The sequence below is a fragment of the Mauremys mutica genome, chromosome 16 (assembly GCF_020497125.1).
Source record: "Mauremys mutica isolate MM-2020 ecotype Southern chromosome 16, ASM2049712v1, whole genome shotgun sequence".
NCBI lineage: Eukaryota > Metazoa > Chordata > Testudines > Geoemydidae > Mauremys > Mauremys mutica.
This window is the reverse complement of record NC_059087.1, coordinates 32,106,470-32,131,373: the sequence shown is the minus strand read 5'-3', so window position 1 is coordinate 32,131,373 and position 24,904 is coordinate 32,106,470. Positions and strand designations below refer to the sequence as shown.

The 24,904-nt window shown below is 46.7% G+C and overlaps 1 protein-coding gene across 7 annotated transcripts in view; it reads right to left on the bottom strand.

Moving 5' to 3' along the window:
- Positions 1-24,904, bottom strand: part of MTMR3 (myotubularin related protein 3) — a 220,682-nt gene that overhangs the window by 37,141 nt on the left and 158,637 nt on the right. For all 7 annotated transcript variants that reach the window (XM_044989668.1, XM_044989663.1, XM_044989669.1 and 4 more), the window contains 4 exons: positions 21,704-21,800; positions 19,153-19,266; positions 3,107-3,312; positions 2,750-2,881 (listed from right to left, as the gene is read on the bottom strand). In XM_044989668.1, coding sequence (XP_044845603.1) covers positions 2,750-2,881; positions 3,107-3,312; positions 19,153-19,266; positions 21,704-21,800 — 549 coding nt within the window. The remainder of the gene's footprint in view (positions 1-2,749; positions 2,882-3,106; positions 3,313-19,152; positions 19,267-21,703; positions 21,801-24,904) is intronic.

Below are 24,904 nucleotides of genomic sequence, written 5' to 3'. Positions count from 1 at the left end.
CTAGCACACAATTTGGTGTATGTCTGGCAATGTCTATTAAGCAGAGGGCCAGAGCCAGGACAGTAGCAGTGTTTAGGTCTGGAGAGACGTCTATTGGCAAAAGGTTGTTGAGGTTTTTAATGGTTTTTTTTTTTTTTTTTTACTGTTCCATTTCATACCACAAGAAGCAGTTCACAGACAGTTCCCCATAGGGGTAGTGGTATTACACTGCTAGAAGTTATACAATGCTCTAAAAAGACTGAGCAATCTGAAAATGACTGTCAATTCATGATTGTCCTTAAACCTTAAAATTAAAGATGATTTACTTCACCTTACCTCTTGGGAAGACCAAAGAGGTTACTTACTTCACCCCATCTACTCTGTGGAAGTGACAAGTGTCACTCAGATGAGAAATACCCAAGGCTGCAGTAGACAGAGAATGGAAGGGACTATTTGTGCAAGTCCTAAGCAGCTTTCCTCTGGACAAACCCGTAGTCTATACTCAAACTACTCACCCTAGATGGGTTGGCAGGATCAGTGCAGATACGGCCCCCTACTCATAGGAAGTGCTCAGGCTCAGCATGTTTCAGGATCATGCCCTTTAGACGACCATCTCTAAGTTTATCTTACTTTTGTACTATGCATCTGACCAGTTGATTAGCAGATTAAATAAACTGCCTCATATGAAATACACTCTATGTCCTGAGGGAGTGGACTTTAAATAATATCAGGCTGCAGTTCTGTCAGGTGTGGCCTATTAGTATGGTCTTCTTCCTGGACCTCCCACCCACCCACCCCTTTAACAGATGCCTCCAACTCTGTGCTTGCATCTATAGACCACATAAATTGGATCCCAGAGCTCCTGGAGATCTATCCTTTACCCACACAGCCTGGTGCAATTTGCAAGCCAGTAAATATTGTGTGCAACTCTTTGACTTTATACTCTTTTACTCTGCTACAAACTGAGGAGAGAGATCCACAAAATTCAACAGGGTTAACTGCTGATCCGAACGTAAATAATATTGTATGCACATCCCAGATCTTTCAGGCTAAACATTAGAACCAGATTGTGCCATTTAGCCAGTGATCTACATTGGGAATGGTGTGGAGCAGTACTGCCCCAAGTGGAGCTCCAAGAGGCACCATCTTCCGCTCCCCACCAAATTCCCTGATGTGCAGGAGAGTGCACAGGATGAAACATTTCCTGGAATGTGCCCTCCCTGCCATGCCTTGCTAGCTCCAAAGGCAGTGTGGAGGGCCCCTCTTCTTCAGGGACCTCTTTAGGAAGGACTGCATCCTATGAGTGCATGGAACGCACAATCCCTGGCCTCTGCGTAGAGCTGGGAAGACAGCACCTTTCCTCTACCACCTCTAATCACCATGCTAAAGCCAGGGATATTGTGGCCCTTTCTGAGCCATGAAGACATTATCCAAACTATTTTTTAAAAGTCATCAATATTTGAAGATGGAGCATATGGTCTGTGAAAGGTCAACAAACTGCTCCTTACAAAGGCTGTTACACTTAATATTCTGACTTCCTCTCCAGAGTGTACTGTTGGATTAACTGTATTTTATTAAAAATGTGACCAAGATTTGGGTATCACATTTAATGAAGCTAACATAGCTGTCTGGAAATTTCCTAAAAACTGTTCAAGTATCCTCATCTTGAAACTCAAGATAGTTACTGTACTGCATTGTGCTTTCCATTTAGACATTTCATTCCATTAATCATGAGTTCCTTTATACTTTTTGGAAGCTATATGGACATTTAAGGTCCCCCTCTCACCACCGGCAGCTATGCCCCTAAGTGCAGCTATTCTGGTCAAAGATCTCAGAGGGCCACCTTAGATATTACTGAAATAGCTTTGCCTTTCCTACCTGTAATTTTCCTATCCGGTATTCTCCCATATTCTCCAATGATGGAATTTAACCAGGATGTATTCCCATCTACTAATGGTCATCAAAAAGCTTCCTGCTCATACTACCCACAATTCATAAACGGTGACAAAGAACATGGAATGTAATAATCCTTGGTAAACTTCACAAATGCAGGATAAGTAAGTATTTTACTTACATTTGTATATGGGAGCTGTTCCAGAAATACTAAGAGTGCTGTGTCTCTGCAAAAAAGTCTCCCCACGTATAACAATCCTGCAACACTATTACCCACTATAGTTTATTGAGTTTTGTTTTGGGTTTTCTCTTGTATTTTTATAGTTAATCTATACATTAATCTTTAGTGTGTTTTCATATTGCATGTAAGTTTAAATATTTGATTCAGTGAAGAAAGACTATTCAACATACTGTACACAGTTCAATGTTAATTATGTATTGTTACTAATTTAGTCTTACACTTTGAAGCACAGAATCAACTGGCAACTAACTCTGTCCCTTTCAAGTAAGTACAGACTGACTACACTGGATTTTCATGCTCCATGATAGCTATATTGATACAAACTTTCATTCAATGCATTACACCAGTGTAAAGTTTTGACTTGCATCCATGTGACTCTAAAGGCTTGCAAAACTGTCGTAACTACACTTTGTGGTGCAAAACCCCTTGCTGAAGACAAGCCCCATGTCCCTTTAAATGTGTATCTGTCCTTTTGACTACCTTCATATAATCATAGAATATCAGGGTTGGAAGGAACCTCAGGAGGTATCTAGTCCAACCCCCTGCTCAAAGCAGGATCAATCCCCAACTAAATCATCCCAGTCAGAGCTTTGTCAAGCTGATATATAAACTGACATGAGAGCAAACACTACTTACCTGGGCACTCACAGCCTCCACCTTTGGCTCTGTTAGCCACAGCAGCTGCATAAGAACGTGCATCCAAGATCAAAAGCTTCTGAGGCTGGATGGCCAAACTTTCTGCTCCTGAAGCATTAGAAATTGAGGAATCTATGGAAAGAAAAAGGACAACCAAACAGTAATTAAACAAATACTTTTGACAGTATCTGCAACAAAGTCATACAGGAACCACAATGTGCATGCACTGTGCACAGAGGAATCCTACACACTCTGTAAACATGCAGTCACTCCCACATATCTTATACTATACACAGAAGATCACACTCCCATACAAAGCTCTAGCCATTTCAGAAATGAATGGGCTGATGAACTCACCAAATTCCACATCAGAGAGGTCCCCTCCATTGGAGAAGTCTCTGGAACAATTTCCATTCATTAATTTGCCGCTTTTTGACCTAGAGTCTGAGGCACATGCTTTGGCCACTGACTGGACAAGGTGTTCATCATCTGCATTTCTCCAGCCCCACCAGCTGACCTCGGGCTGTCCACAACGGGAAATTACTGCCCCATTACACTGGTGCCTACACAGGAAAGAGTAAGAACAGCTAACTATACCCATCACATTAGCACCCTAAATAAAAGAATAAGTAGAAACTAAACCACATAGAACATTGGGAATTAACTAGCTCGCTGCAGAGTTTTACATCATATCAGTGTTCTAGAGGCACATATATCCTACAGATTTATATATAATCCAAGGATGCTCCATAGGAATGTGTTCCAAGCTTGTAGGATAGTTGAGTCAATTGCTGTAATATGAAAAGATTAAATATGACATTCAAATATAAGTCACTTTTGGTACCCAGGCTGCAGTTAGACACCAGCAGCTAGCCTATGACAGCTGACTCGGACTCACAGGGCTCTGACTACACAACTGTTTCACTGCAGTGTAGCTGTTCGGGCTCAGGCTTCAGGCTAGATCACAGGCCCTGGTTCTCATGGGTGACTTTAATCACCCCGATATCTGCTGGGAGAGCAATACAGCAGTGCACAGACAATCTAGGAAGTTTCTGGAAAGTGTAGGGGACAATTTCCTGGTGCAAGTGCTGGAGGAACCAACTAGGGGAAAAGCTCTTCTTGACCTGCTGCTCACAAACAGGGAAGAAATAGTAGAGGAAGCAATAGTGGATGGGAACCTGGGGGGCAGTGACCATGAGATGGTCGAGTTCAGGATCCTGACACAAGGAAAAAGGGAAAACAGTAGAACAGAGACCCTGGACTTCAGAAAAGCAGACTTCGACTCCCTCAGGGAACTGATGGGCAAGGTCCCTTGGGAGAATAACATGACGGGGAAAGGAGTCGAGGGAAGCTGGCTGTATTTCAAAGAAACCTTATTGAGGTTGCAGGAACAAACCATCCCGATGTGTAGGAAGAGAAGTAAATATGGCAGGCGACCAGCTTGGCTTAACAGTGAAATCCTTGCTCATCTTAAACACAAAAAAACAGCTTACAAGAAGTGGAAGATTGGACAAATAACCAGGGAGGAGTATAAAAGTATTGTTCAGGCATGCAGGTGTGAAATCAGGAAGGCCAAATCACACTTGGAGTTGCAGCTAGCCGGAGATGTTAGGAGTAACAAGAAGGGTTTCTTTAGGTATGTTAGCAACAGGAAGAAAGTCAAGGAAAGTGTGGGCCCCTTGCTGAATGAGGGAAGGAACCTAGTGACAGAGGATGTGGAGAAAGCTAGTGTACTCAATGCTTTTTTTGCCTCTGTCTTCACAGACAAGGTCAGCTCCCAGACAGCTGCACTCTGCAGCACGGTATGGGGAGGAGGTGACCAGCTCTCTGTGGAGAAAGAAGTAGTTCGGGGCTATTTAGGAAAGCTAGACGAGCACAAGTCCATGGGGCCGGATGCGCTGCATCCGAGGGTGCTAAAGGAGTTGGCCGATGAGATTGCAGAGCCATTGGCCATTATCTTTGAAAAATCATGGCGATCGGGGGAGGTCCCGGATGACTGGAAAAAAGCTAATGTAGTGCCCATCTTTAAAAAAGGGAAGAAGGAAGATCCAGGGAACTACAGGCCAGTCAGTCTCACCTCAGTCCCTGGAAAAATCATGGAACAGGTCCTCAAGGAATCAATCCTGAACCACTTAAAGGAGGGGAAAGTGATCAGGAACAGTCAGCATGGATTCACCAAGGGCAAGTCATGCCTGACTAACCTAATTGCCTTCTATGACGAGATAACCGGCTCTGTGGATGAGGGGAAAGCAGTGGATGTACTATTTCTGGATTTTAGCAAAGCTTTTGATACAGTCTCCCACAGTATTCTTGCCAGCAAGTTAAAGAAGTCTGGGCTGGATGAATGGACGGTAAGGTGGATAGAAAACTGGCTAGATGGTCGGGCTCAACGGGTAGTGATCAATGGTTCCATGTCTAGATGGCAGCCGGTATCAAGTGGAGTGCCCCAAGGGTCGGTGCTGGGGCCGGTTTTGTTCAATATCTTCATTAACGATCTGGAGGATGGTGTGGACTGCACCCTTAGCAAGTTTGCAGATGACACTAAACTGGGAGGAGTGGTTGATACGCTGGAGGGTAGGGATAGGATACAGAGGGACCTAGACAAATTAGAGGATTGGGCCAAAAGAAATATGATGAGGTTCAACAAGGACAAGTGCAGAGTCCTGCACTTAGGACGGAAGAATCCCATGCACTGCTACAGACTAGGGACCGAATGGCTGGGTAGCAGTTCTGCAGAAAAGGACCTAGGGGTTACGGTGGACGAAAAGCTGAATATGAGTCAACAGTGTGCCCTTGTTGCCAAGAAGGCTAATGGCATTTTGGGTTGTATAAGTAGGGGCATTTCCAGCAGATCAAGGGATGTGATCATCCCCCTCTACTCAGCACTGGTGAGGCCTCATTTGGAGTACTGTGTCCAGTTTTGGGCCCCACACTACAAGAAGGATGTGGATAAATTGGAGAGAGTCCAGCGGAGGGCAACAAAAATGATTAGGGGGCTGGAGCACATGACTTATGAGGAGAGGCTGAGGGAACTGGGATTGTTTAGTCTGCAGAAGAGAAGAATGAGGGGGGATTTGATAGCTGCTTTCAACTACCTGAAAGGGGGTTCCAAAGAGGATGGATCTAGACTGTTCTCAGTGGTAAAAGATGACAGAACAAGGAGTAATGGTCTCAAGTTGCAGAGGGGGAGGTTTAGGTTGGATATTAGGAAAAACTTTTTCACTAGTAGGGTGGTGAAGAACTGGAATGGGTTACCTAGGGAGGTAGTGGAATCTCCTTCCTTAGAGGTTTTTAAGGTCAGGCTTGACAAAGCCCTGGCTGGGATGATTTAGTTGGGTTTGGTCCTGCTTTGAGCAGGGGGTTGGACTAGATGACCTCCTGAGGTCCCTTCCAACCCTGAGATTCTATGATTCTATGATTCAGCCCGAGCACTGAGACCATCCCAAGCCCAGATGTATAAACTGCAATTAAACAGCCCTGCAGCCTGAGCCCCATGAACCCGAGTCAGCTGGTGCAGGTCAGCCGCAGGTTTTTAATTGCAGTGTAGACAAACCCCAGATCTCAGAAGGGGGGTGATGTCCAAGATTTAGTTTTGGAGGGCTTTATCTAATTAGAGCACACACCAATTATTAGGTCTGAAGGGAGTACGATGCCTCTGATAAGAAGAACCTGTAGACCTTGGTGTGCCTGCTGTACGATTATGCCTAAGCATAACTTGAAGACTTATTTCTGTGCATGGACAGTGTCAATGAGCCGTCATTGTGCCCTGGGTGTTCTTGTAAAGACATACAGATTCTGCAATGGTTCTGTACTGCAAGTATTACTGCAATGGCAAAAGGAAAATAGCTCCTTTCCCACCTTTTCACAAGGGATGTTAAATATCTATAGCTTGGCTCTTTCTGAGGCTTGTTATATGCGCCCTGTTTGAAAATATTGACTAAGGGTATGTCTACATTACATTAAAACACCTGTGGCTGGCCCAGGTGAGCTGACTCAGGCTCCCAGGTCAGCTGACACTGGCCAGCTGCAGGTGTTTTATTGCAGTATAGATATACCCTCCACATTCCTGTCAGTGAAGAGAAATGCTTCTGAGTAAGAGAAACTAGATTGGAGACTATAAAAGCATGAGGGGAATTTTCCGTCTTATATTCTTCCCTGCCCTGTCTCTCACAGGACTACTCCCCTTTCTCAAGATTTGTTTATGACACATACTACCATTTCTCTAACAGACAGCAGGTGGATGGGGTTTCCTTTGTAGCCTCTCAACACTGATGATAACATGACAAGAGTAGTTTAAAAAGTAACACAGACATTTCCTGAATCTGGGGGCTTCTGGTACCAGGCTGGTGATGGTGCTGAAGAAACAAGATTTCCCTGTATGCAGTGTTGTGTTGCAACTAAACTTCCCATGTGCTTCATGAGGACAGATCAGTCAAAAGAAAAAAAGTGTCGTGATGGAAAATAAAGAGCCTGAGTCTGAACACCTGTACTCATGTGATAAGTCCTTACTCACTCAAGCAGTTCCATTGACCTAAGTGGATGTATATGCATGAATAAGGACTGCTTGTGTGAGTAAGGGTTAGCAGGATCCTAGAACTGGATGTGTGCAAGATTTAGTTTGTAAGTAAAAAAGCACCTCAGCAGTAAAATTTGCTACAGATGTCAAATCAAGCCGACTTTAAAGAATAAAATACTCTTTGTTATTGGGATATTTCTACTGCCTCTAAAATGCAAGTGACAAACTATAAAAGCTCTGTAAAAAGCAACGAAGAGTCCTGTAGCACCTTATAGACTAACAGATGTAGTGGAGCATAAGTTTTTGTGGGTGAATACCCACTTTGTCAGACGCATGGAAAAGCTCATGCTCCAATACATCTGTTAGTCTATAAGGTGCCACAGGACTCTCTGTTGCTTTTTACAGATCCAGACTAACACCGATACCCCTCTGATAGTATAAAAGCTCTGTATATGCATAATGGTGCAGAGGACTAGAAAGTCAGGGAGAGAGGTGACATTATCAATATAGGATGTCATGTGACAGTGAGATCACTGAGGAAAGGAGTGATTGAAAGTGGCTGTTTATCTGGTCCTTATTGGGCAATGACAAACTCATAGTAAAACTAGTTTTGTTTATTTACAACAAAATTTCTCAAAGTCTATATAATCATTGTATATAAGAACAACAGTTTACTTTAAAGTCTCAACTAATTTTCAATTTTATTGCAAATAAAGTGAAGATTTTGATATAAAGGGAAGGCATCTGACCACCACAAACATGTTTTTAAAACAAGTTTCTGGAGAACCACTTCCATTGCCTGTATAAACAAAAAATTCAAACGTGTTTTGTTTTCTTAAATATATGACATTTGCCTTTTTGTTATTTTCTAAGTGCTGGTGCATCCTATTGCTGCCAATGGGATACATACTCTCACTTCCATCCATCAAGGGCAGCAGGCTCTGATTCCTGGGTTCTGCCATGCAGTTCCTGTCCCCAGCTCTGGGTTCTGGCCATGGGCACTGAGCCCTGGCCCTGGTTGCAAGGCAGCAGACACCAGGCCCTGGCTCTGGCCACGCAACAGCGGGGCTCATCATCCACCCCCATTGCCCCTGGACCCCGCTGCCTCCCATGACCTTGTATCCATGCCCCTCTCCCAGGACCCTGCTGCTTTCCTGGCCTCACATTCACTCCCCCCTCCATTGCCCTGGGCTCCTGCTGCCTCCGCAGCTCTGCATCCACCACTCCTGCCCTGGGGCCCCCCTGCCCCGCATCCATCCCACCACTGCGTCTGGCCCCTGCTGCCTAACCTCTTCGGCCCCCACCATCCAGGGCTTAATGGGTCCTGGGGCTTGCTGAGAAAAGTGATATTAACAAACATGCAAGTATCACTTCTCACAGCAGACTTATTAGCTATCTGTGAAAGGTGATACTTGTATGTTTGTTAATATCACTTATCACTTTCCATAGCCTCCCACGCAGCTACTAAATGTGCTGTGATATTAACAAATATACAAATATCATTTTTCACAGCAAGCCCCAGGACCCACTAAGCCCTACATGGGGGGAGGGGGACCCCAAGAGGGAGGCAGCATTGTTTTTGTTATTGAGTCTGCCAAAAAACCCTACAAATATACGTTACAATGATTTGGATGTGAATCTGTGCACATTTGTTTTTTTCTAAAATTAATTAAGTGTTTTAGGAAAAAATTGTCAGTGCGGCCACCAAAAAAATTTGTTGTGAGAACTCCTGGCCTAGACCTCAACTTTCTTAGGGTATGTCCATTCTGCAATTAAAAATCTGCAGCTGGGCTGTGCCAGATGACTCAGGCTCACGGGGCTTCGATTCCGGGCTGTTTAATTGTGGTGTAGACACTTGGGCTCAGGCTGGGAGGGTCTCAGAGCTCAGGCTGCAGCCAGAGTATCTACACTGCAATCAAACAGCCCCTTAGCCCAAGCCCTGTGAACCCGAGTCAGCTGGACTGGGCCAGCCGTGGATGTCTAACTACAGTATACACACACACCCTGAGACGTGTTCAGGCAGATGAAATGAACTTGTTTAAAATGTGTTCCCAGGGTTATTAAATTTGTGTCAACTGCTTGTTACAGATAACAAACACTGTAGTATCCCTACTAGACCAAACCAGTAGCTGGCACAGGCTGCTTCATGCTAAATGTTTAAAGAAACTCTGACAACCTGTTTAGGCTTCACATTTGCCATATCCTAAGATTGTAATATACTCTGGGAGAAGTGGAGGCACACTGCACTTTCAAATTATATTTTGATAGCACTTTCTGTAATTAGTTCAAATAACATTCATATACTGAAAAGAAAAAACAGCAACTATTACTAGAAGCAAAGGAGAGACCATTGGAATGGAGCCAGATTTACAACAGGTACCACCCACATGCAGGGAGAAAATATGTTTCCATTATAATCAGGAATCCTAGTTTTATGTGATAAAAAACACCCCAAATTCTCTGATAAAAAAAACATAAAAATCCGTGTTTTTCTGTAATTAAAATAAAATGTTTAATTTTAAGTTTCCCTAGCCACAATATATATAGGTATCTGTTGAACATGCTGTTTTACTGATATACAGTAACTCCTTGTTTAACATTGTAGTTAAAAGTTGGAATACTGTCATGGATGGATATAAACTGTTCAGGAAGGACAGGCAGGGCAGAAAAGGTGGGGGAGTTGCATTGTATGTAAGAGAGCAGTATGACTGCTCAGAGCTCTGGTATGAAACTGCAGAAAAAAAGATGGTTACTCACCTTTAACTGTTGTTCTTCGAGATGTGTTGCTCATATCCATTCCAATTAGGTGTGCGCGCGCTGCATGCACGTTCGTCGGAAGACTTTTACCCTAGCAACACTCGGTGGGTCGGCTGGGCGTCCCCTGGAGTGGCGCTGCTATGGTGCCAAATATATAACCCTGCCGACCCATCCGCTCCTCAGTTCCTTCTTGCCGGCTACTCCGACAGTGGGGAAGGAGGGCGGGTTTGGAATGGATAGGAGCAACACATCTCGAAGAACAACAGTTACAAAGGTGAGTAACCGTCTTTTCTTCTTCGATTGCTCATATCCATTCCAGTTAGGTGATTCCCAAGCTTTACCTAGGCAGTGGGGTCGGAGTGAGACGTCGCGGAGCGTAAGACCGCTGAGCCAAAGACAGCATCGTCTCTAGATTGTTGAAACCAATGCGTAATGGGACGCAAAGGTGTGGATGGAAGACCAGGTAGCCGCCCTACAAATTTCCTGAATGGGCACATGGGCCAGGAAGGCGGCAGAGGAGGCTTGAGCCCGAGTAGAATGGGCAGTGAGATGTCCCGCGGGAACATGTGCCAAGTCATAGCATGCCCGGATACATGATGTCACCCAAGAAGAAATTCGCTGGGAGGAGACCGGCATACCCTTCATTTGGTCAGCGACGGCCACAAAGAGTTGAGGAGACTGCCTGAAGGGCTTGGTTCTCTCAATATAAAATGCGAGAGCCCTACGGACATCCGTGTGTAATTGTTGTTCCCGACGCGAGGAGTGCAGTTTCGGGAAGAAAACAGGGAGGAAAATGTCTTGATTGACGTGGAACGCAGAAACCACTTTAGGGAGGAATGCCGGGTGTGGTCGGAGCTGTATCTTGTCCTTATGGAAGACAGTGTAAGGGGGATCTGCAGTGAAAGCGTGAAGTTCCGAAACTCGTCTAGCCGATGTAATAGCGACGAGAAAGGCCGTCTTCCAGGAGAGGTACAGCAACGAGCAGGAAGCCAAAGGCTCAAAGGGGGGACCCATGAGCTTAGCCAACACGAGGTTCAGGTCCCAGGTAGGGGTCGGCCTCCTGACTTGAGGGTACAGTCGTTCCAACCCTCTACGAAACCTGGAAACCATGTGGTGAGAGAAGACTGTACTGCCCGCCTCGCCCAGATGGAAGGCGGAAATGGCTGCAAGATGCACTCGTATAGACGAGACTGACAGGTTTTGCTCCTTAAGGGACCATAAGTAGTCCAGGATAGTGGGGATGGGCACCTGACTCGGAAGGAATCCCCACTGAGCGCACCAACAGGAGAAGCGCTTCCACTTGGCGAGATATGTCGTTCGCGTGGAAGGCTTTCTACTCCCCAATAGGACCTGCTGCACTGCATCCGAAAAGCGCAACCCTGATTGGCTTAACCAGAGAGGAGCCATGCTATCAGATGGAGGGACTGCAGGTCCGGGTGGTGAAGCCTGCCGAAATCCTGGGATATGAGGTCTGGATAGAGTGGTAAGGGGATCGGATCCGCTACTGAGAGGTCGAGCAACTGCGTGTACCAATGTTGCCTCGGTCACGCCGGAGCAATTAGTATTAGGCTAGCCTTGTCTCTGCGGAGCTTAAGGAGGACTCTGTGGACAAGCGGAAATGGAGGGAAGGCATAAAGGAGGTGGTCGTTCCACGGGGATCAGGAACGCATCCGAGAGGGAGCCTGGAGAGCGACCCTGCAGGGAGCAGAACTGCTGGCACTTGCGGTTCTGCCGGGAGGCGAAAAGGTCTATGAGGGGAAACCCCCACTTTTGGAAGACAGAATAGAGAACGTCTGGACGGATGGACCACTCGTGAGTGAGGAAGGATCTGCTCAATTGGTCTGCCAAGGTGTTCCGGACTCCTGGGAGAAAGCATGCCACCAGGTCTATTGAGTGGGCTATGCAGAAGTCCCATAGTAGAATCGCCTCCGACAAAGGGGGGAGGATCGAGTTCCTCCCTGCTTGTTTATATAATACATGGCCGTTGTGTTGTCTGTGAAGACCGAGACACAACGACCCTGCAACTGATTCTGGAATGCCTGACAGGCCAGGCGGACCGCTCTCAACTCCCGGACGTTTATGTGCAACGCCAACTCTTGAGGGGACCAAAGGGCTTGCGGGCGAAGGCGCCCCCGATGAGCGCCTCATCCCAGGGATGATGCGTCCGTTGTTAAGGACACGGAGGGTTGCGGTGGATGGAACGGGAGGCCCGCACACACCAGGGACTGCGACCTCCACCAGTTGAGGGAGGCTAGGACGGTCGATGGGATGGTAAGTATGATGTCTATGACTACCTGGGCGGTATGTCGAGGCGAGCCAAGTTTGAAGGGGCCTCATGCGTAGTCTGGCGTGCTTTGTTACGAATGTGCACGCTGCCAAGTGGCCGAGGAGGCGGAGGCAAGTGCGAGCTGAGGTTGTCGAGAAGTGTTGGAGCGTTTGTATGAGGGAGACAATTGCCTGAAATCGAGGCAAAGGCAAACTGGCTGTTGCGAGAGTGGAGTCTAGCATCGCCCCGATGAACTCTATTCTTTGCGTAGGCACTAGAGTGGATTTCTCTAGGTTGAGTAGCAGGCCTAGACTCATGAACAGGTTCTTGATGATGTGCACGTGCGTGGTGACTTGTGCCTCCGAAGTCCCTCGAATCAGCCAGTCGTCGAGGGATGGGAAAACATGGATTCGACGACGGTGGAGGGAGGCCGCGACTACAGCCATGCACTTTGTAAACACCCGCGGGGCCGTGGAGAGGCCGAAGGGGAGGACTGCGAACTGAAGGTGCTGGCGGCCCACCAGAAACCAATACCGTCTGTACGGAGGGTAGATGGAAATGTGGAAGTATGCGTCCTTCATGTCGAGAGTGGCGTACCAATCTCCGGGATCCAGGGAAGGGATGATGGTCCCCAGGGATACCATGCGGAACTTGAACTTTTTCATGAACTTGTTCAGTCCTCGCAGGTCCAGGATAGGTCGAAGGCCCCCCTTTGCCTTGGGGATAAGGAAATATTGTGAATAAAACCCCTTGCCCCTTGAGTGCTCCAGTACCTCCTCTATAGCTCCGATGGCATGGAGCTTGAGTACCTCTTGTAAGAGGAGTTGCTCGTGAGAGGGGTCCCTGAAGAGGGACGAGGGGGGGGGGTCGGAGGGCGGGGTTGAAATAAACTGCAGGTGGTATCCCAACTCCACCGTGCGAAGGACCCAACGATCCGAGGTGAGTTGGGACCACGCAGGGAGGAAGGAAGAAAGGTGGCTGCAAAACAAAAAGGGATCCTGGGAGGTCATCGGTACGCTGCTCTCGGGCGCACCCTCAAAAGTTTGGTTTAGGTCCCGCAGATGGTTTAGCGGAACCAGAATTATTGTTGCCCCCTTGAGGTCCAGACTGTCGTCTGTGATTAGAGCGACCTCGACGCCTAGCGAAGTCCTGCCTCGGCCTGGGCGGGGGGTAAGGGCGCTGAGGCTGGGGGCAGAAGGACCGTCTCTGGGTCTGAGGGGTTTGCATTCCGAGTGAACGCATGATCACCCGGTTGTCCTTCAGACTCTGCAGCCTGGGGTCTGTCTTTTGAGAAAATAGGCCCTGGCCATCGAATGGGAGGTCCTGGATAGTGTACTGGAGCTCAGGTGGCAGGCCCGACACCTGAAGCCACGAAATCCGCCGCATCGCTATACCCGAGACGACTGTACGAGCTGCCGAATCTGCAGCGTCCAGCGAGGCCTGGAGCGAGGTACGTGCTACCTTTTTGCCTTCCTCCAACAATGCTGAGAACTCTTGTCTGGAGTCCTGAAGCAGCAGCTCAGAAAACTTACCCACTGACTGCCAGGTGTTATAATTGTACCTGCTCAACAGGGCCTGCTGGTTTGCTACCCTTAATTGGAGGCCTCCTGCGGAATAGACCTTTTGGCCCAATAAGTCCATGCGCCTGGCCTCCTTAGATTTAGGGGCAGGGGCTTGTTGGCCATGGCGCTCCCTCTCATTAACAGATTGTACAGCTAATGAGGAGGGAGGGGGGTGTATATACAAGTACTCATAGCCCTTGGAGGGCACCATGTATTTTCGTTCAACCCCCTGGCAGTCAGTTGAATGGAAGCCGGGGATTGCCAGATAGTATCTGCTCTGGCCTGGACTGAACGAATAAAAGGGAGGGCCACGCGGGTGGGTGCCTCCGCTGACAGGATGTCTATGACAGGGTCTTCCACCTCCGGGACTTCCTCTACGGGCAAGTTGATATTCTGTGCCACCCGCCGGAGGAGGTCCTGATGTGACCGAAGGTCAATGGGAGGTGGACCCGATGTGGATGTGCCCGCTACTGCCTCGTCTGGGGAAGAGGAGGAAGATAGCCCCGGAACGAGTGGGTCCAGAAGTGGCTCCTGGTCCTGGGCAACATCGGGGGCCGGAGAAGCTTGGACATCCGGTGCAGGCACTGAAGCATCCTCCGTACCGGCCGGTGGAGGCCTGCTAATCATTGCCTCTGGCACACGATGCTCTGCAGCAACAGGACGAGGCGTCACAGCAGGCTCGCCTTGGGCTTGATGGTATGCCCAAGGTGTCCGAAAGGGCCACTGTTGCGGTGTGTGGTCTGGGCCGTGAGGTCTCTGGGTGACTACTATTATTGCCCGAGTCCCCATAGGAGGCAGAGTCGGCATGGGATGAAGCCAAGGCGTGACGAGACGGCCATGGCAGGGCTGTGCTGGAATGGGGCGGGTCTCTGTAGACCGACGACCCGTGTGCCCCATGCGGTACCGGAGACCGGTGCCGGGAGTCGTACCGGTACCGGGACGGAGATCGGGACCTACTACCAGCACGGTGCCAGGAGGTCGACCGACGTCTCGAGTCCCTGCGTCTCGACCTGCTACGGGAGGCGTGGTGCCGGGAGCGGTGCCGGGAGCGGGAGCGGTGCCGGGAGTACTGCAAGGTCCCATTTGCCGACGATCAGTGCTGTGAGTACGACCGGTGCCTAGATGGATATCGGTACCGGGACTGCGAACGGTTCCGGGATCAGGATCTCGACTGTCTGCGGGATCTCGACCTCGCGGTGCCAGCACTCCCCGGCGTGGAGGAGGCACTCGTTCCCGGTGCCGTGGCTGGTGCCGATGCAGGAGGAGTAAGAGCAGCTCCATTAGGAGCTGCTTAAGGCGAATGTCTCCGGCGTAGAGGGCACAATAAGCTCAACCACGGCGTGAACCGGGGAGCTGACTGGCACCGGACTCGACAGCCCCTGGGAGGCCAGAATCGACGGTGCGGTAGGTGTCGGTGCCGTGGCAGTTGAGGGTGCCGGGCAGTCCAATCTTGGTGCGCGCTCAGACTGCTTCTCCGATGCGGGTGCCGCAGGAGCCTTACGCTTCTTGCCACGCGGAGCGAGTGACCGGTGCCGGGTGTGAGTAGGCTACTGGCTAGGAGTCCTCGCGGTGCCAGCGCTCCCCGGCGTGGAGGAGGCACTCGTTCCCGGTGCCGTGGCTGCTGCCGATGCAGGAGGAGTAAGAGCTGCCTCCATTAGGAGCTGCTTAAGGCGAATGTCCCGCTCCTTCTTTGTCCAGGGCTTAAACGCCTTGCAAATGCGGCACTTGTCCGCGAGATGGGATTCGCCCAGGCACCTGAGACAGGAGCTATGAGGGTCTCCCGTGGGCATTGGCCTGTGGCAGGTCGAGCACGGTTTAAACGCCGGTGAACCGGGCATGGGCCCGGTGCCTGGTGAGGGAAAAAGGGCTAAGCCCCTATCCCTCTCAACTAACTACACTAACTACTATTAACAACAATAAAAGTAAACTATAAATACCAAAAACTGAACTATATACACAATAAACAGGAGAAAAACGAGCACAAAGCTAGGGAAGAGGAGGACAGCTAAGCCGTGCTCCACTGTTCCAACGACCGACACGGGCGGTAAGAAGGAACTGAGGAGCGGATGGGTCGGCAGGGGTATATATTCGGCACCATAGTGGCGCCACTCCAGGGGGCACCCAGCCGACCCACCGAGTGTTGCTAGGGTAAAAGTCTTCCGACGAACGTGCACACGGCGCGCGCACAACTAATTGGAATCGATATGAGCAAGCACTCGAAGAAGAACCGGAGAGTCTCTGGATTAAGTTTAGAAGTGTGAGCAACAAGGGTGATGTTGTGGTGGGAGTCTGCTATAGAACACCAGACCAGGGGGATGAGGTGGACGAGGCTTTCTTCCAGCAACTAGCAGAAGTTACTAGATCGCAGGCCCTGGTTCTCATGGGAGACTTTAATCACCCTGATATCTGCTGGAAGAGCAATACAGCGGTGCACAGACAATCCAGGAAGTTTTTCGGAAGTGTAGGGGACAATTTCCTGGTGCAAGTGCTGGAGGAACCAACTAGGGGCAGAGCTCTTCTTGACCTGCTGCTCACAAACAGAGAGAAGTTAGTAGGGGAAGCAAAAGTGGACGGGAACCTGGGAGGCAGTGACCATGAGATGGTTGAGTTCAGGATCCTCACAAAAGGAAGAAAGGAGAGCAGCAGAATACAGACCTTGGACTCCCTCAGGGAACTGAGGGGCAGGATCCCCTGGGAAAATAACATGAAGGGGAAAGGAGTCCAGGAGAGCTGGCTGTATTTTAAGGAAGCCTTATTGAGGGCACAGGAAAAAAACATCCTGATGTGCAGAAAGAATAGCAAATATGGCAGGGGACCAGCTTGGCTTAACAGAGAAATCTTTGGTGAGCTTAAACACAAAAGGAAGCTTACAAGAAGTGGAAACTTGGACAGATGACTAGGGAGGAGCATAAAAATATTGCTCAAGCATGTAGGGGTGTAATCAGGAAGCACAACTGGAGTTGCAGCTAGCAAGGGATGTGAAGGGTAACAAGAAGGGTTTCTACAGGTATGTTAGCAACAAAGTGGTGGTCAGGGAAAGTATGGGACTCTTACTAAATGAAGGAGGCAGCCTAGTGACAGATGATGCGGAAAAAGCTGAAGTACTCAATGCTTTTTTTGCCTCAGTCTTCACAGACAAGGTCAGCTCCCAGACTGCTGCACTGGGCAGCACAGTATGGGGAGAAGGTAACCAGCCCTCTGTGGAAAAAGAAGTGGTTCAGGACTATTTAGAAAAAGTGGCCGAGCACAAGTCCATGGGGCCGGATGCACTGCATCTGAGGGTGCTAAAGGAGTTGGCAGATGATTGCAGAGCCATTGGCCATCATCTTTGAGAACTCATGGCGAACGGGAGAAGTCCCGGACAACTGGCAAAAGGCAAATATATTGTCCATCTTTAAATAAGGGAAGAAGGAGAATCCGGGGAACTACAGGCCAGTCAGCCTCAACTCTGTCCCTGGAAAAATCATGGCACAGGTCCTCAAGGAATCCATTTTGAAGCACTTGGAGGAGAGGAAGGTAATCAGAGACAGTCAGCATGGATTCACCAAGGTCAAGTCATGCCTGACCAACCTGCTTGCCTTCTACGATGAGACAACTGGCTCTGTGGATATGGGGAAGGCGGTGGATGTGATGTATCTTGACTTTAGCAAAGCTTTTGATACCATCTCCCACAGTATTCTTGCCAGCAAGTTAAAAAAGTATGGACTGGATAAATGGACTATAAGGTGGATAGAAAACTGGCTAGATTGTTGGGCTCAATGGGTAGTGATCAACGACTCGATGTCTAATTGGCAGCACCAGGGGTCGGTGCTGGGGCTGGTTTTGTTCAACATCTTTATTAATGATCACAGAATATCAGGGTTGGAAGGGATGTCAGGAGGTATCTAGTCCAACCCCCTGCTCAAAGCAGGACCAACCCCAACTAAATCATCCCAGCCAGAGATTTGTCAAGCCTGACCTTAAAAACCTCTAAGGAAGGAAATTCCACCACCTCCCTAGGTAACCCATTCCAGTGCTTCACCACCCTCCTAGTGAAAAAGGTTTTCCTAATATACAACCTAAACCTCCCCCACTGCAACTTGAGACCATTACTCCTTGTTCTGTCATCTTCTACCACTGAGAACAGTCTAGATCCATCCTCTTTGGAACCCCCTTTCAGGTAGTTGAAAGCAGCTATCAAATCCCCCGTCATTCTTCTCTTCTGCAGAAGAAACAATCCCAGTTCCCTCAGCCTCTTCTCATAAGTCATGTGCTCCTGCCCCTTAATCATTTTTGTTGCCCTCCACTGGACTCCTTCCAATTTTTCCACACCCTTGTTGTAGTGTGGGGCCCAAAACTGGACACAGTACTCCAAATGGGGCCTCACCAATGTCAAATAGAGGGGAATAATCACATCCCTCAATCTGCTGGCAGTGCCCCTAATTATGCAGCCCAAAATGCCATTAGCCTTCTTGGCAACAAGGGCACACTGTTGACTCATATCCAGCTTCTCATCCACTGTAACCCCTAGGTCCTCTTCTGCAGAACTGCTGCCTAACCACTCAGTCCCTAGTCTGTAGCAGGGCATGGGATTGCTCTGTATCATATCCTTACCCTCCAGCGTATCTACCACTCCTCCCCACACAGGGAGCACTACAGAGATTTAGGGGACTGTAACATATCTAATCAAACACAATCAACTGCTCAAATTAGATGCTGCATAAGCCCCTAGGAAGCCTGACAAGGAAAAAACGTACAGTATTTACAAAGTTATCATCGATATACCAGAGACAAATAGCCTAAAAATGTCAGTCAATACAAGCACTTAATGTCTTTCCAGAGCCCTTGTGTGTTGCCATTATTGTATGGAGGTGTAAAAACCAAAAGGGGCGGGGGGGGAATCAAAAACTGACAAGGTGAGTTACACGCTGAAGTCTGATGTAAGAGTTCTGCAACAACGAAAGTTGAGAGGTGAAGGTATTAGTAATTCATAGCTGGAAGAGTTACAGAGTAACAAGGAATCAAAATACAGCAAAGCTTCTCATGCATGCACACACCACCCCTCTGATTATGCATACTAAGAAAATAGGGGCACCAGGCACTGCTGTAACTCTGGTGTTTCCTACTATTTACAGAATGTGTTGAATGTTCGTTACCTACATTGTAGTTACTTGCACTCATTTTGAACCCTGGCACATTAGCACCCTGAGCATGTTTTATTACTAGCTGAGATTCCCAGTTCCAAGTAAGCTAAGGTTTTATTTGCTGAAAAGCCCCAGTCCTCAGTTTGGTGACAGTGGATGCTCATGGTCTGGAGTCTCACCTGTAAACCACAGCTGGGATACGCTTCCAGGACCGAAAGCTTGCCACACTCTCCAGCTCCTTGTCCGTGATCCAGGCGGGAACTATGAGCTCCTGTGGGTAGCTACCACAGAGCCTGAGTGGAAAGAGGAAGTGAAGGGTTAAATGTAGCAGACAAATAGATACATAACCTACTGACAATACAAAATAAAAGACAGTACAAGCAAACTAAGTGCCGTTCATTTCACAACCTATATTATTTTGTGAGCTCGATCAATCATATATTCAGCTACAATCCTCTTCATTAGATATTAAAGAATACAGTGGACCAGAACCTTAGCTGGTGTAAGTCTGCATACCTCCATTTGTATCAATGGAGCAGTGCTGCTTTCACCATCTGAGGATCTGACCCAGCGTTTCCTTAGGAAAATTATAACCCAATGGTTATTTAACTCCAGCTGCCAGGAACACATCAAAACACAGAAGAGAAATTCCTCATCTTTCAAATACCAAAGAGATAGTAATTCCACTCTCTTCTATAAGCTCATATCACAAAGCCACTAGGAATGAAGTCATTATGGTCTCGCAGAGTTGGTCAGCAGAGGATATATGGGTAAAACTGGACCAATGCATCAACCTATCAATCCCTTTCGGAAGGTAGGAAATGGATTGCGTTGATTTGTGGTGGTCTGGTGAAATGGTACTTTTCCTTGTGGGCTGCCATCTTGTGCTCTAGAATTTAGTGAAAAAAGAGTGATGTGTGCTGGAATTACACAAAATGTCTAAGATTAGCTTGGAGAAGTGTGAACAGTTCCCATTCATTGCTACAGCATATTAATTATTAGACCAATTGATGTTTATATAAATGTCAACTTTGGTAACTACTTAACCACTAACCCAAACTTGCAAGCAAAAAAAAGGATACTCATATTTTGAAGATCAGCTCAATCTACTATGCTTGGATTCTCACTGAATCTCAGTGAGTATAAGGCAGGGGTCGGCAATCTTTCAGAAGTGGTGTGCCGAGTCTTCATTTATTCATTCTAATTTAAGGTTTTGCATGCCAGTAATACATTTTAAAGTTTTTAGAAAGTCTCTTTCTATAAGTCTATAATATATAACTAAACTATTGTTGTATGTGAAGTAAAAAAGGTTTTTTAAAAGGTTTAAGAAACTTCATTTAAAATTAAATTAAAATGCAGAGCCCCCAGGACCAGTGGCCAGGACCCGGGCAGTGTGAGTACCACTGAAAATCAGCTCGCGTGCCGCCTTTGGCACGTGTGCCATAGGTTGCCTACCCCTGGTATAAAAGAATACCAACACTCCTCACCCTACCCCCTCCAATCTGACCAATGATTGAAAGAACCTTCCAAGAATGAATCATAACAGCAAGGTTATAATTCTAACCAAACAGAACTCTGGAATGACGGAACATCTTTGTCTCTAGCTGCTTATACAGGCTGCCTAACTCTTCTCTGTAACAAAAAGCCTGTACAACTGTGGAAGCAGCAGGAGACAAGGAGAAACAGCACAATGAGCCAGCCAGTTCTACACAGACAACACGTGGAAACCCTTACCTTAATGTTTAAAATTTGTGTTTCATTTCTCACCCAAATTTAAGCAGATTTCTAGGAGAAAAATTGTGAGCCCATAAAGAATGTCTTCCACAGCTTGAGATAAACTGCAGGGAACTGAAAATATTTTCTTCCAATAACAGTAACAGAAGTGGAAGTAGTTATAAAAAATAAGTCATGCATTTTCCCCCAATTCAGGGCAACATGTAAGCATGTGCCTAAGTCTATCTCTATTCAGAAAAGCACTTAAATACAGATATAAGTGCTTTCCTGAACAGGACTCCTTTCCTGAATTGACTCCTCAGACTCTAAAAATGCCAAAGGGGAAAAAATTACGTTTTTTCCCCATTGTGCTTCTTTATGATAAAAAAAGAAAAGAGGCGTTTTTTATTTATACAAGAAAACCTTACACATGTCAAGAATATCTAGTTTAGTCTCCCTAGTTTTGTTGGAGGACTCCTATGAAACTAGAGAACTGGAGTGGGAACTTTCTCAGGTCTCAGTTCAAAGGCCTGGGTTTCTTCCACAAAGAATTTTTCTTCCCCATCTTTCTCGGGTGTTTGAGGAAAATAGTTGCTAACAAAAGCAAAATATTTTAAACAGTCTGAATAAGAATCAATTCCCTTCTCATTTGGTCAGGTTTCACTCTCTTGTAATGTTATAGTCCCTCTAGTTCTCCTGTCCTCCAAGGAGTCTTCTAGCAAGAAGAACAGAAAATCAAGACCTGATATCTCTAATTAAAAAAAAAATATATATATATATATATATATATATATATATATATATATATATATATTTGGTAACCCACTTTAAGGCATTCTTTATAAATACATAAATCAACAAAAAGGGCATAAGCTTATTTTTCCCTTTTTGCAGATTATCTTTCATTGTAGAACTTCTGAATTTTAAAAAGTTCCAGTGATCTGCTACATGAGGATTGGTGTTTTGACAGGGCACTTGGCTGTGAAGCAACAGTCTACAGAGATCCATACAACTTACTTGTATTTCTCATTGATATTGGATATCCTCCAGGCATTGTTCATATCAAAACCCATCCGTTCAACTTCATTTTTAAACCTCGAAGTTACATGCTCCCCTGGATACCAAAGGCAGACAGAGGAAATAAATCAGAAACACAAGGAAAGGTTCCTACTTTCCAAAACAGGTTGAGAAAGACACCACTGCACTCATTCAGGAAACAGGAAAGTAGCAGGCACTGTGCAGCAGGACACCTGTATACATTTTTAACTCCTACTTGGAAAAATTCATATCAAGCAAGCGCAAGAGTACAACTGTTTCCGTTGATGACACTCAGTAATTGACTCTCCACACAGTAAAGAATAACTAATTTTTATTTTTTTTTTTAAACAGTATCGAGTCTAAGTCCCTGTAGATTCATATAGGAAACACCAAACTGCTGCGTAGATAGCAGACCAGATTCAAACACATTAGGAAAAAAGTATAATTTAGAGGAGTATGCTCTAATAAAGTTCAGAATATAATCTACCACAGAGGGACATGCTCTATTAATGTCTCCTTTCCAGAGCTCAGGAGAGTTTTGTATCAATGAGAAATAAACTAAGCTCTGGCCCACCTGATTCCCAGAAGGAACAGATGCTCTAATGCAGCAGTTCTAAAACTGTGGGTCAGGAGCTCAAAGTGGGTCGCGACTCTGTTTTAATGGGGTTGCCAGGGCTGGCGTTAGACTTGCTGGGGCCCAAAGCCGAAGCAAAATCTCCACCACCTGGTGCTGAAGCCAAAGCTCAGGGGTTTCAGGCCTGGGTGGCGGGACTCAAGTTACAGGCCACTCGCCCAGGGCTGAAGCCCTTTGGGCTTCGGCTTGGCCTGTCCACCAAGGATGGTGAGACCCGGGCTTTGGCTTTGGCCCCCCATCCGGGGCTGCGGGGCTCAGGTGGGCTCAAGCTTCGGTCCCCCCTCCTGTGGTCATGTAGTAATTTTTGTTGTCAGAAGGGGGTCACGGTGCAATGAAGTTTGAGAACCCCAGTCTAATGGATAAGGCAGTAGGGCACTAGCCTTGAACTCAAGAGACCTTGGCTCAATTCCCAATTCAGTCCAATACCAATCTCCTAGAACTGGAAGGGACCTTGAAAGGTCATCGAGTCCAGCCCCCTGCCTTCACTAACAGGACCAATTTTTGCCCCAGATCCCTAAGTGGCCCCCTCAAGGATTGAACTCACAACCCTGGGTTTAGCAGGCCAATGCTCAAACCATTGAGCTATCCCTCCCCCATTCCTGTATGACCTTGGGACAAGTCACTTAATTTATCCTGAGCCTCAGTTTCTTATCCCTTCCTCACAGTGGTGTTCTGAGGTTAAAATTCATTAACAATTGTCAGATTCTGGCTGGGATGATTTAGTTGGGAATTGGTCCTGCTTTGAGCAGGAGGTTGGACTAGATGACCTCCTGAGGTCCCTTGCAACCCTGATATTCAGTGATTCTATGATTCTTAGATATTACTGTAATGAGGGCCATACAAATTCCTAAATCAATACATTATGGCAACTGGAATGTTTACAATTTATTTTTGTATAGCACCTTTTGAAAAAGTATCTCAATACAGTTGAAAAAAATTCAAGACAATAAAAAAAGTGAATCTGAGAGCCAGAAAGGTCTATATAGCTAAAAGGTAACAGTATATAAACAAGTCCCCTTCCTTTTCATACAAGGTGCAGAAGATGATGATTCGTAGAGCGTTTCCAGACTTCTAGGTCTACAAAATATATTAAATAGAATGAATGCATGACCATCACTAGATAGAACAAATCTAAAAGTCTATTAATGATCAAACACTTTCAACTATTGTATCACTACATCATGGGACAACGTATCTATTAACAGAGGAGAAAATCAATTGAAAATTAAGTGTCATACATATTACACGTTTTACACAATTCAGAAAACATTAATACTTGAAAAAATAGTTATATACCTGTAAAAATGAAAATTAATGTTACATACGTCTAAAAACCGATGTTTTCATATCTTCTTGGTAAATACTTGTAGACAAAATTAAAAATATAATGGCAAATAGCTTAGTTAGAATAAAAAAGTATAAGACAGCCAAAGCATAACATCTACAGTTACACTACGATAAAAAAAATACATAATATCTATTTTATGTGTCAAGTTATAAACTAAATATCAGACACGACCAGGAAGAAAATTTCAACCTGTACTACAGTATTACAAAATTAGCTGGGTGTATAATGGCACTTTATTGACTCTCTCTGAAACATTAGCTATAAGCCAGAACTGGGGCAGCATATATGATTAGATGAACCAATGGTCTTTTGATAAGGCAATTACTCTTTTTTAGGTCACAAAATTGAAAAAAGTTTCGTGTGCTCAATCTAGTCCCTACTGATCATTTGTCAACACTACAAAGCTTGCCATCACACAGACTCTGATCAAGAAAGCTATAGTACTAGGAGACTGATCCAAAGCTCCTGAAATCCATGGGAGTTTTTCCACCTACTTCAAGGATCAGGCCCTTGAATAACAAGGATACAAAGGCATCATTGAGATGTACTGGAGGAGGCAGATGCAAAATATATGTCCAACTGTCACAGGGCTGCTAACAGGGGAGTTTGAGTGGGAGTTTACAGGGGGAGGCGGAAGGGGGCGGCACCGTGTTCCCTGTGTTCTCCAGGTAAGAACGCCGAGCGAGGCCGAGACAGCAGCAGCCATGAGCCAAGCAGCAGAGGATACACCGAGGATGATAGCATACAGCAGCTGCGGTATGTACATGGTCCTAGCGGGGGACCCAGAACAGTACTATGTATGCATGAAGTGCCGCCTAATAGAGCTGCTGGAGGAAAAGATCCAGGGTCTAGAGCTGCAGGTAGAAACCCTGGTAGAGCATAGAAGGGGGTTCGAGCAGCTGATGGAGCAATGGCAAGCAGTGTCTGAAGGGGAATGCCCAGGAGTACAGGGGGAAGCAGGGGCTACGGCCAGTGAGGGGGGACTGCCAGATGAGGAATATGGGCGGTGGAAACATGTGACCGTGAGAAGCAGGCAGGGGAAAAGGAGAGCCAGTGAGGGGGAAATAGAGCTAAGGAACAGGTTTGAAGGTTTGGAGAATGAGGAAGGGGCACAGCAGGTGGTAGCTGACGGTGGGAGGGCAAGGAAAAAGAGAAGAGCGGCTAGTCCAACAGAAAGAGGGGAGGAGTCGATGGAGGC